Source organism: Fusarium subglutinans, assembly GCF_013396075.1.
Source record: "Fusarium subglutinans strain NRRL 66333 chromosome Unknown NRRL66333_c0000107, whole genome shotgun sequence".
NCBI lineage: Eukaryota > Fungi > Ascomycota > Sordariomycetes > Hypocreales > Nectriaceae > Fusarium > Fusarium subglutinans.
Genome location: NW_023502170.1, coordinates 171232 through 182398, shown reverse-complemented (window position 1 = coordinate 182398; position 11167 = coordinate 171232). Strand labels below are relative to the sequence as shown.

At 44.3% G+C, this 11167-nt stretch overlaps 5 protein-coding genes across 5 annotated transcripts; 2 read left to right on the top strand and 3 right to left on the bottom strand.

Moving 5' to 3' along the window:
- Positions 1 to 465: 465 nt before the first annotated feature.
- Positions 466 to 1062, top strand: FSUBG_8083 (ARO80-positive transcription regulator of ARO9 and ARO10; the record flags this gene model as incomplete). Its single annotated transcript, XM_036686455.1, has 1 exon — positions 466 to 1062. The coding sequence occupies one exon, from the start codon at positions 466 to 468 to the stop codon at positions 1060 to 1062; it is 597 nt and encodes a 198-aa protein (XP_036536486.1).
- A 1675-nt stretch (positions 1063 to 2737) lies between these two features.
- On the bottom strand, positions 2738 to 3794 carry FSUBG_8082 (uncharacterized protein; the record flags this gene model as incomplete). Its single annotated transcript, XM_036686454.1, has 5 exons — positions 2738 to 2829; positions 2891 to 3117; positions 3172 to 3262; positions 3316 to 3400; positions 3462 to 3794. 5 exons carry the CDS (start codon positions 3792 to 3794, stop codon positions 2738 to 2740), a joined length of 828 nt encoding a protein of 275 aa, XP_036536485.1.
- A 640-nt stretch (positions 3795 to 4434) lies between these two features.
- Positions 4435 to 4671, bottom strand: FSUBG_8081 (uncharacterized protein; the record flags this gene model as incomplete). Its single annotated transcript, XM_036686453.1, has 1 exon — positions 4435 to 4671. The coding sequence occupies one exon, from the start codon at positions 4669 to 4671 to the stop codon at positions 4435 to 4437; it is 237 nt and encodes a 78-aa protein (XP_036536484.1).
- A 1101-nt stretch (positions 4672 to 5772) lies between these two features.
- On the top strand, positions 5773 to 8236 carry FSUBG_8080 (dipeptidyl-peptidase III; the record flags this gene model as incomplete). Its single annotated transcript, XM_036686452.1, has 7 exons — positions 5773 to 6096; positions 6153 to 6969; positions 7024 to 7073; positions 7151 to 7586; positions 7651 to 7724; positions 7774 to 7797; positions 7853 to 8236. The coding sequence occupies 7 exons, from the start codon at positions 5773 to 5775 to the stop codon at positions 8234 to 8236; spliced, it is 2109 nt and encodes a 702-aa protein (XP_036536483.1).
- A 421-nt stretch (positions 8237 to 8657) lies between these two features.
- On the bottom strand, positions 8658 to 10736 carry FSUBG_8079 (amidase; the record flags this gene model as incomplete). Its single annotated transcript, XM_036686450.1, has 9 exons — positions 8658 to 8886; positions 8939 to 9323; positions 9385 to 9565; positions 9616 to 9722; positions 9781 to 9952; positions 10013 to 10278; positions 10334 to 10401; positions 10456 to 10577; positions 10629 to 10736. 9 exons carry the CDS (start codon positions 10734 to 10736, stop codon positions 8658 to 8660), a joined length of 1638 nt encoding a protein of 545 aa, XP_036536482.1.
- Positions 10737 to 11167: the final 431 nt, after the last annotated feature.

The following is an 11167-nucleotide window of genomic DNA, read 5'->3' as shown; positions in this document are numbered from 1 at the left end:
ACTTTATATATTTTTAATAATAAATTAAGTAGTAAATAATAACTATAAGGAAAAAGTTAAACTAGCTAGTAGTATTAGGTAAAAAAGCTTATTAAAGATTTAGTTATATTTAAGGCTAGTTTTTTATTAAATAAACCTTTTATATTAAGCTATAAAGGTTTTAAATATAAAGCAGCCATAATAATAGCATGGCTCGATCTGACCAATCTTACCAGGACTATTATCGATGTTCTATGTCCTTTGGCTGCAGGTATTTGAGAAATTTTGAGCAGCTGCAGATACGTCAACGTCATCAAACATTTTCAGAAACAGCTAACAGGATGGAAGACAACCCACCTCAGCCACGATAGTACGTGATGCCTTTTTCTTTTTTAAGTCGGTTTGTGCTAATGACTTATCACTTCAGATTTGAGTTCTCATGCTTACGAAGACTTGACTATTGAATTCAACTATCTCCGGGCCTTCATGAATTCCTTTGGCATCCAAGCCGCCGTCGATGCCGATGTTCTCCAGTCATCTATCACGGCAACAGACTATTCCTTCATCAAAGAGGTTATCGACTCTTCATGCCAGGCTCTCGAGTCAGTCAACAGGCTATTCGAGGCTGGTACGCTCCGGTACTGTCCCGTCCGAGTATTTCTTCGCATCATCATGGCTTCCATCTTCCTTTTAAAAGCACTTAGTCTTGGAATCCGAACGACAGATCTAGAGACATCCCTTGGAATATTGGAGAGAAGTATACGGGCATTGAGGAATAGTAATCTCGACGAGATGCATCTAGCTTCTTGGTATGGAGAGTTACTGGATATGCATCTAGAGAGGTATAGGCAAAGTATGGTCCCAACTACGATTCCTCAAGGAATTCGTACAGTGGACCAAACCTCGCAATGGATATTCGACACCAGCGTGCCGCTAGTAAATGATGCACTTGGAGATTTGTCGATGCCAGCTGTGGATGACTGGCTTGCACTGCCATTTGATCCTAGCATGGCCCCGTTTGGCTTTGCTACTGATGACCCCGACATGGCCGAACCAGAATATAGATTATGGGATTTCTTATAGAGCTTACCAAATGTGTAATTTTATAATTTATTAACGACTTTAATATATTATAAATCGAGGAAAAACTATTAGGTCTTTAGTTTTTAAATTTATTATTACTAAGTAAAAGGATATTTAGTTATTATAATAATTATAATATTATAACCCCAGCGGTTACGTTACGTTACGTATTACCTATAAATTTTCTTACTAATTATCAGGAACTAATAACTCCTATCTTAGCCTATAACTAAAGTACTAATTAAACACAGACTAAGGATTTACTATTACAGTCTAGGACTAAACCCTAAACATCTTAGTCTTTAAACCTTAATATACTAATATATTATTTAGCTAGTATATAAAAATAATTATTTAGTATTAAATAGAACTTAGCTTACTAGCTATTAATAATACTTCTTTATATTAACTAAGCTTAATATATATTAATTTACTATTAAGAAATATAATACTTTAATAATACTTAGTATATACTTTATATAATCTGCTAATAATAAACCTAAGTATAGCTTAGTTTAATATAGTTAGACCTAACTATTATATATTAATAGCTTTTATTTAGACCGTACTGTATAATACTAAGTAATACTTATATAATAGCTATACCTATTAATCTCGTTTAGTAATAAGCTATTGCTAATAATAACCCTGTTTTTATTAATAATTATCTACTTATGGATTAGGATATAAATAATAAAAACTTATTAGATAGCTTTAAGAATTTAGAGGTTAAGAGACTTTATAACTAGCTTGCAGAAGTTACTAATAACCTTAATAGAATATACTAGTTTCTAGAAAAGATAGTTACTCTTTAGATAGCTTAAGCTAATACTAATTAAGTAAAATACTTAATAAAAGTAAATTTCTTAACTTAAAATAATACTTTTAAAATTACTTTTATTATAAGTTTTATTAAAACTATATAATAGCTAATTAATTAGTAGTTATTTATAATAAGATAACTAATTAGTAATAACTATAAGGGAAAAGTTAAATAGGCTAGTAATATTAAGTAGAAAAGTTTATTAAAGATGTAGTTATATTTAAAACTAGGTTTTTAGTTAAATTAAGCTCTTAAATTAAGCTATTTAGCTTTTAAACATAAAGGAAGCAAGGCCTTAGACTGTGGAATTTTCATTTGTCGCTTATTATAGACGACGAAGACAGGAGCAACATTTCTGTTATTTTTTATCGGAGCTGTGGAGATGTTATTGTGTGATAGCGAAATTTTGAGTGAGCACTGTGGCTAAATAGCCCCTTACTGGCAATCTAGGGCTTGGCCTACCAGTACGTTCGTTTGTATAATCTGATATTAGACAGATTGCTCGACTAGAATCCGCGGTAGGTGCATGGTGAACATCCACGCGATATTTCTATTCATCTCCTTACAAGTAGTGCGGAACGTGCAGGACCGATCGATCTGAGAAGCTGGGCACAGCCAGGCCTTTTGTGATCTTGAGCCAGGCGGGTTTGGCCTGCTACACTACGAGTTAGCTACTCGCGTGTAGTTGCATCTCTATACCTATGGCCTTGCATGAAATCTAGATTATATGTTCAAAAGGACACATCCGGAGCAGCCTATGGGTGTTTCAATGGCGAATAGTGATGCTTGAGAGGCAAAAAGAACGAGTTGGTTGATTATCACTACACTAGCCACATATCGCCGCTCCTCTTCTCAATAGAAAACCATACATCGAAGCTCAATACTTTGACGCTTTGGATCATCGGTTTTTGTCTTGGGATCTTCAAACGCGCTATGTGCACAACCTGGACGTACGTTGGTCAGACGTTTGACAGGGGCCTCCAAAATCGATGACAGAAAACTCACGGATGGATGTGATGGAGTCCGCGCTGAGCATAAGCAAAACTTCAGTGGATTCCTGTTGATCTAGGAAGTACCAAGCCTGATTAGGATTGTACCAAATCTCGTACGCCTGGATCTGGAGATGCGGAAGGACGATGTCAGACGCAACGATATCATCCTCATGTAGGTAGCGGGAGTCGCAAACAGCAAGCGGCATGCTTTTGACTGGGCCATTCAGAGGCCTCCAGATACTTTAAACTGTTAGTTTGGAGAGTGGCTGGATTGAGCGAACGATTCGAGACTACTTCACTATCTGCCAATGCTTCTCTAAAAGCTCTTCAGCCTGATCTTCACACTTCAGCTTGATTCTGCTGATAGCGCTCTCGCGGCTAATGTCTGACCAAGAAAGTTAGCCACTGTCGTTCTTTACTGCAATTCTCACAAATTACCTATATGTGCACCCAGAATCTGCTTCTTCACCTTTCTTGATACACCTTCGGGACGAGGCTGATTTTTCTCACGCTGGTGTCTGATCTTGGCAATGATCAGCCTCATGACCACCGATGATGACATTGAGCGCTAGGCAATATCTTACCACGTAGTCATAAACGATGACCTTTTCTGCATTCAAGTGTTGTCGAAGGAAGGTTCCCATCTCATTCATATAGTCATTTACCTGTGCATCTTGATTGACATCGAAATTCAGGGGATGGTCGACCCACTCAAATCCGTTCACATTGAGAGAAAACTGAGCCTTCTTCCCACGAGAATTATGGATGGAAGTCTTGACAGGAACTTGCATGATGTTCGTCCTCTTGATGCCTAGAGGTGGCCGGCTTGCGATCGAGTAGGGTTGTTGTTCATCGTATAATGGATCAGGTTTTAGATACTCAATTTCTGCTACGACAATGCTTCTGTCGCCAGCCATAATGCAATTGCTCTTGTGGAGCGGAGCTATCTCAGAAGGGGGGTCTTTAAATAGGTTAAGAGTTTGGCAAAGATTGATGGGATGTCAGCTTAACTCAGCGGACAGAACTTAGATGCCAAGACATTTGGAAACTGGAAAGGTGAAGAAAGGTGTAATTTTACACCAGTGCGTTAGCGTACCCATCACAAATGCCTCATGGTGACTCCTTTATGCAATTTCGGGGGGATTTTGCGAGGCACATGAAATGGGTGTGCACAAGAAGGTCAAGCGTTCTAACCCCTTTCGGTGGGCCAAAATGCGTATACATGTTGAATATTGCCACAGTAACAGTAACAGTCTAGCGAAGAGCTCGGGGATGTGTCTATTGGATTGTTGGTTGCATAGAGGACGAGATATGGCATTCAATTGTTCAATTTAAAGAGCGTATAGAGTCAAGAGATCGATCTAGTTTGCTATGCTTTCGGCATTCTGATGTTTGGGACACCTCCATCTCAAGCAAACCATCATACACTCATCCCAAATTCGGACAAGTTATTTACACCTTGCCGCCGTATCGGTGTCCCGGCATCACGGTTTCTACATCCCGCGTATCGATCAGAGAGTGGATGGAAATATGAAGATAAGACAACTCACGAATTAATCAAGTTTTGCCAGCGTCGGTGTCGTTGGGATCGTCTTCCCCACCAGATTTGCCATCAAGCCAAGGTTTGTCATGGGGAGAAGTGGTGGTGGGCAAGTCCTCGACCTGTGGAGCATAGGTTTCTTTCCATGGCTGGGCCTTTTTCACGTTCTGCTTCTTCTTGCGGGCCAGAACAGCTTGAAGGATGCTGTCCGCTGAGTTCTCACTAGATGAAGAGTATGCTTCTGCAGGCATCATTTTGGTATTTGACTGATTGGTGTTTGGTTATAGCCAGTCTTCTTGCAAAGGGGATGGAAAGAACTGCAGGAGGAAACTTAATGGAAAATTGGAAAGAGAAGAAGAAGGGGGAGTCGATTTGACCCGATAACTCGTCCCTTTTTGAGAAAACATAATGTGGGATTCCCCAACCAAGCAAAGGCAATCTCGATCATGGGTCAACCGCTGTGGCTTATGCGAAATTTGTTAATTAAAGGCTCACATGGTCGTGCTGACACCGGAAACTGACAGGTGGCATGGGAACACCGTATCTCAATGGTGGATGAAAGCCTCATGTTGCCTCTTTGCGACAGCTTGCAGAATCACAAATGTGGTTACACAACAGCTGGGGGCATACAGCGCATAAGAATATCTTTTAGCTAGCTGATTGGAAGACGGCAACTTTTTTCCTGGTCGGGGTGGTGGCGGGGAATCAATGCGCATTCGAACAAAACGGGGCTACATGCATGCTATACCTCCACGCTCCATCAACCAACGGAGGCATCCATGCAACGGACGTAATGATGCAATTCAGGCCAATTGATCAGTTGAAACAGTGATGGGCTGAAAAGTGCCTAGGTCACAAGGTCTATTGCATTTCAGCACAACGTATGTTACCGTCCCAGCCAGATAACAATACGAGTCAATCACACCCACCGACGCTGCCGCTACAAGCTGAGCTGACAGACCGGTGAGCCATCACGTCTTGGCGAAGCATCATGCGACTTGTCCAATCATTGAGGATCAACCATCAAGAAGATTCAAGCCATTCGATAGCAGCATTTTCTCACTGCAGGTTAGTGTCGCTGGTCTCACAGAACAACCTTGTTTGTTGAAGGACATCGTGTCTAGACTGAGACGTGTGGATAATCATTTCCCTTTACAGCTCTGTACTCGCACTGTGGTATCTGCGGGGCTCATCCAAGGAGGCCGCTTTAGACGAGGCTCTGCGGTTAACTTGACAAATTAATCCGCTCACTCGCTGAGATCAATAAAGCGTCATTACATGTCACAGTCATTGCTCCAACAGTCGAAGGGAAACGAAAAATACTGGTAAATTCTCACCGAAAAACCGCATTGAAGATGGCGCCAAATGAGGATAGTATTTATGCTGCGTCTCATGCCCCTATTTGTGTCATACCAAGTAGAGAGGCATTTGATGGGCTTAAAGAAGGCGAAAGACGATATGCTCACCACATGTGCAGAGCAGCTTTCCATGGCTTCCGGATCATCCTGGAGCAAACCTCGACAGAGTCTCCATCAATCTTTGATCTTTTGATGCTGCTCTATGATACTGCCAAGGGTGACCTGGCTGGCTTAGCTCGTCAACAGAATGTCAGTGACCAGGATTTCGATCATTTCTTGGACTACACCACCATGTTTCTGGCAAACATGGGCAACTATCACGTAACTAAGCCATACTACGCTTTCATTGGAGCTCTCTGGAACTAACAGCAACACAGTCTACTGGTGACGAGAAGTTCATTCCTCACATTCCAAAGGCCTCCTTTGCGAAATTATGCCAGTGTCGACCTGAAACCGAGGAACTTTTTACCGAGGTCGCCACAGCCATGTACTCAGTGGTTCGCCACAGGTATGGATACTCGGTGGTCCCTGAATGTGCAAGCGGCTTCTACCCTGGAAGTGAACCCATTGCGAAGGAGGAAGTTGATTCCGTTCATCGTTTTATGCAAAGCAATCAAATTTTGCCTGAGAACACACGCCTTTTCAAAACTACTTCCGAACCCGGACCCAACTCTGTCTCCTACGAACTCCGTCTAGCCTCAGCAGAGCCTGGTTGGAAGCCAACGCTCCAGAACGACGGTCGCCTTGATCTGCCTGGGCAACCCCTTCTCTCCATAAGGTCAGGTGACTTCGCGCAGCCTCTAGCCAGAATCATAGCTGAACTTCAACTGGCGAAGCCGCACAGTGAGAATGAAACCCAGAAGCAGATGATCTCTGCGCTAATCGATTGCTTTACCACCGGCAATCACGAACAGTTTAAAGAAGCTCAAAAACATTGGGTTCATGATCACTCCCCGGCAGTTGAAACCGTCATTGGTTTCATCGAAACATACCAGGACCCCCATGGAATTCGGGGTTCTTGGGAAGGTATTGTGGCAGTCGTGAACAAAGAACAGAGCCGTAAGTTTGGTGAACTTGTGAAACGTTCTTCCGAGTTCTTGGTCTCCCTTCCATGGAATGCCAATGAGGTCCAAGGAACAACAGGCGCATTTGAGGTTTCTGAGTTCGTGAAGCCAGACTTTACAAGTCTAGACAGTAAGCAGAAGCGTTCGATTTCTGTCGCTTTCCATTGCTAACAACGCATGACAGCTCTTGGATTTACCAAATCTGAGAGCCCTGCAGGACTCAATCTTCCTAATGTGAGTTTATTTAGCCATGCCATGTTCTCTGTTTCCCGCGCGAAAAGATCATTTAGCTGACACTCCAGTGATTAAAGTTTGAAGACATCTGCCAGAATGTTGGATCCAAGAACCTGGAATTTGGAAACGTCAACAACGCGAACCCACCGGATGAGGCAATCCCTTTCATCCAGGATAGTGACATGGAGCTTCTCCGTAAGCATCGCGAGAGGGCCTTCGAGGTCACAGTAGCCTGCCATGAGCTCTTGGGGCATGGGTCTGGAAGACTCTTCATCGAGACAAGCGAAGGAGAATTCAACTTTGATAACAGCAGCCCACCCATAAATCCTCTCACCAAACTTCCGATAAGCTCTTGGTATAGGCCTGGAGAGACTTGGTCTAGCGTCTTCGGATCTCATGCCAACGCCATTGAGGAATGCAGGGCAGATGGGGTGGCATTACTCCTTCTTAACAATAGAGACATTCTCGAAATCTTTGGGTACACCGAAGAGTCCGAGTATCGTGCCGATGACAGTATGTATAGCTTGCCACTCCTGTCGCTCAGACACCTCTTCATCATCTGACTGTTGAACCTCAGTCACATATGCCGGGTACCTGAACTTTATCTACGGTACACTCAAGGGACTACCACGATGGAATCCGGAAACAAAGGTACGCCTAGTCCTCTCTCGAAAACTTTCCCTACTGACCCTAATTCCAGACCTGGGGACAATCTCACCGTCGGGTAGGTGATCCTACAATGGTGAAATCGCTTGACGACGTTCTAACTTGCTCCGCAGGGAAAGTTTGCGCTTCTTAGATGTATGATGAATGCAGGCTCACAAGCACTGCAAATTATCGAAGACGGTGATGACATCCATGTGGTTTTGGATCGCTCCAAGATTGAAAGCCATGTAGTGCCGGAACTATCAAAGTTTCTTCTACATCTGCAGGTTTACAAAGCAACCGCAAATGTGTCTGAGGGTGTTAGCTTCTTCAATCTGTACAGTGAAGTGGATGAGAGATTCGCTGGCTATCGGCCTATTGTGCTGGCTAAGGAGCCGCCGCGGATTCAGTACATCCAAGCCAACACCTTCTTGCAAGATGATAATGTTTTACTGAAGGAGTACCCATCTACTCGAGAGGGTTTGATTCAAAGTTGGGCAGAAAGGGATCTGTTGTAGAGGGCCTTGCCTGAAGATCGGCCAGCCTGAATCAAGTCTAGTTATCACGGGTTCATGTGCATCGATCCTTGTTCCTCTGAAACACAAACGCCCGCCTATCGGCCCGCATCACATGTCAATTCAATAGCCAGTAGAATACAATAGGTGTCTCCTCTCGCCCCCTAATTTGGACCTTGATATCTACCTTCAGATTTTATAGAGCGTCTCTAAGAAAATGTAGATATATTCGTATTGTTTTTCAGGACTTGGGGTGTCTTCCAGCCGCCCAAACCAATAATTGACTGGTCTATCTTCACTTTAGTTTTCTCTTGAGAAACTTCACTGTTGCCCGGCATAGCGAATTCATTTAAGTCATTTGCTGAGATATAAAGCTATGATCCTGGAATAGCAAGATGTTACATCAATCTTAACAGTCGCCTCTCTATAGCTTTGCGTCATCTTGGCCAACCGCATCCTTCTCTGCGCCGTTGTGCTGCGTACCGACATTACGGTTGCTGTCGCCTGACAACTCATTTCTGGCGAGATTGACTGGCCTCACTATCAGATAATCCTTGTTTCGCTTCGCAACCTGGGTTGCTTGTTCAAACGCATATGCACAGGCAATCAAAGTCTGTTCGCTGAACCTGCGCCCGGTAAATGTCACAGCGAACCTGGAGGATTATTAGCATTTATGACGACACGTCTGGATCGGCTGTGGCTTACGGAATGTTGGGACCTTTCGTGATGAAGCCTTTGGAATTCCGAAGTGCCTCTCGGCTGGCGGAATAAAAGCCAAGTGGGACAGAAATACCAGGCAATCGACCAAGGTCAAGCGGTAGATCGGTGGATGATGATGCCAAAAGGACATCGCAATCATTCTCATCCAGAATCTGTGGGATTTCTGCACCAAACGCTTCCATTTTCGCGTTGACTTCCTTGAATCGATCCGAGTCTGAATCGACAGGTGCATCCCTAGCACTCTCAAACCAGGATGCCCCAAAGTCTTCATATCGTTCCAATGGCTCACTCTTGATAAACTCAATAAGATCCGAAATACTACGGATGCCATGAGGGTTGACCTTCAAACTCTTGAAAAAGGATTCGTAGGCTAAACATGGTGATATATCAGTACCCAGAGCTTTGACGCATCCCGTCAGCAGCATACATACCTTCACGTAACATGACGTCTCCAGGAAGATCGTCCCTCAACTTTCCGTTAGGCTTCCACGTCTTGAAGTCGACACCATCTACTACCGTCGCTCCGAGGGATTTGATTGTGTCAATCGCGGCGCGGAAAGCTGTCCCAACCTCTGGGTCTGAGTCGACAACTTTGTAGACAGAGAGTGGTACCTGACTACGTCAGCACAGAGGTTTTATCTACTATGCTATATCACACGTACCAACACACGAACACCCTGCAAGCCCGACTTTTGGCATGACGACACATAGTCTGGAGTTCCCTCATCAAAGGGGATATCCTTTGTCGCCGGGTCGCCATCGTCCTTTCCTGCAAGATCGTTTGTCAAAAGGGTTGTTTATGGCAATACTTGAGAGGCAACAAATACCTGCTATTACTTGCAAAATGATTGCGCTATCTTTTACGCTGCCAGTCAAGGGACCAATCGAGTCTTGTTCGGGATTGATCGGGATTGTACCAGCCCTTGAGGTAAGACCAACTGTTGGCTTAAGCCCGACAACCCCGTTTCTCTGTGCCGGGTAGAGAATACTGCCGCATGTCTAAGATTATTAGTAAATGTGATGACCTGGTGTCTTGGGCATTGCATTATCGATCCTTACCTCGCCTCCAAGAGCTGCACTGACCATGTTCAGTGAAAGGGCTATGGCGCTACCAGATGAAGAGCCTTGGGGGTCTTGATCAACGTGGAAGCCTCCCAATGCTTGTCCGAAAAGAGAGCTCCATCCGCTGGCACATTTGGGGGATCGAGCCATGCCCCATTGGCTAAGATTTGCCTTACCCAGTATGATGGCGCCAGCAGCTCGGAGCTTGGAGACAACAAATGCCTCTTGGGTATACTTGGCTCGAACTAGCGCAAATGAGCCAGCTGCGACTTGTTAGCTTTCCATGCACTTATGAAGGAAAGTGCTGCGGTAACTGACCTGTGGTGTCCATGCTGTCAGTTGTCACAATGGTGTCCTTGAGTAAAATTGGTACACCATGCAGTTTCCTTTTTAGCCAGTCAGTCTTTTGGATTTATCGCACAAGTTCACCAAGTATTTACCCAGTGAGCTGTCCAGATGACCTTTCGTGATCTTTCTGGATTGCGATGGCTTTGACGTCGGGGTTGATACAGGCAATCGCCCGCACCTGGTCGTTGAAGCGTTCAATATTCTCCAAGTAAGCCTATCGGTGTCAGAGGTTTTCGTTCAGCTAGGAATGGGTGATATCTCTCACATCCACGAGAGCCTGGCTGGAGAAATCGCCATTATTGAGTCCATCTATGACTCCTTGGAGATCAAGACCCTCTATGTCAGGGCGAGAGAGCTTCGCGGACATATTCATTATCTTTGGCGATTTGGATTGCCGTGTTAGGGTTAGGTGAAGCGTTGCTAAGAATGCGGGAATGATCCACACGAGCGATTTGCGTTGGAGGAAATATCGCTCCATAAGCTTAGAATGTATATTGCGTGAGGGTAAGAAGCAGAAGACAACGAAAAACAAAGGGTCGGAGGGAGGCTTGGGCAATGATCCGATGGTGGTAAGCCTGATGGTGCGGGGAAGGTGACACGAGCCCTGGCCTCAAGAAAACGAACAAAAGAAAACAAGAAAACGCAAATTCTTAAAGCGGCGTGATGCATTCCGTACGGTGTGGCTTGTCTGACATGCATGCTTTGTCACCGCTGACCGGCCACGCCACGGGGGGGCCTCATTGTGATCAGGCGTGATTGACAAACAGTGGCTTGCATCATCCGGCAACAGTGCAGCCATCTCAG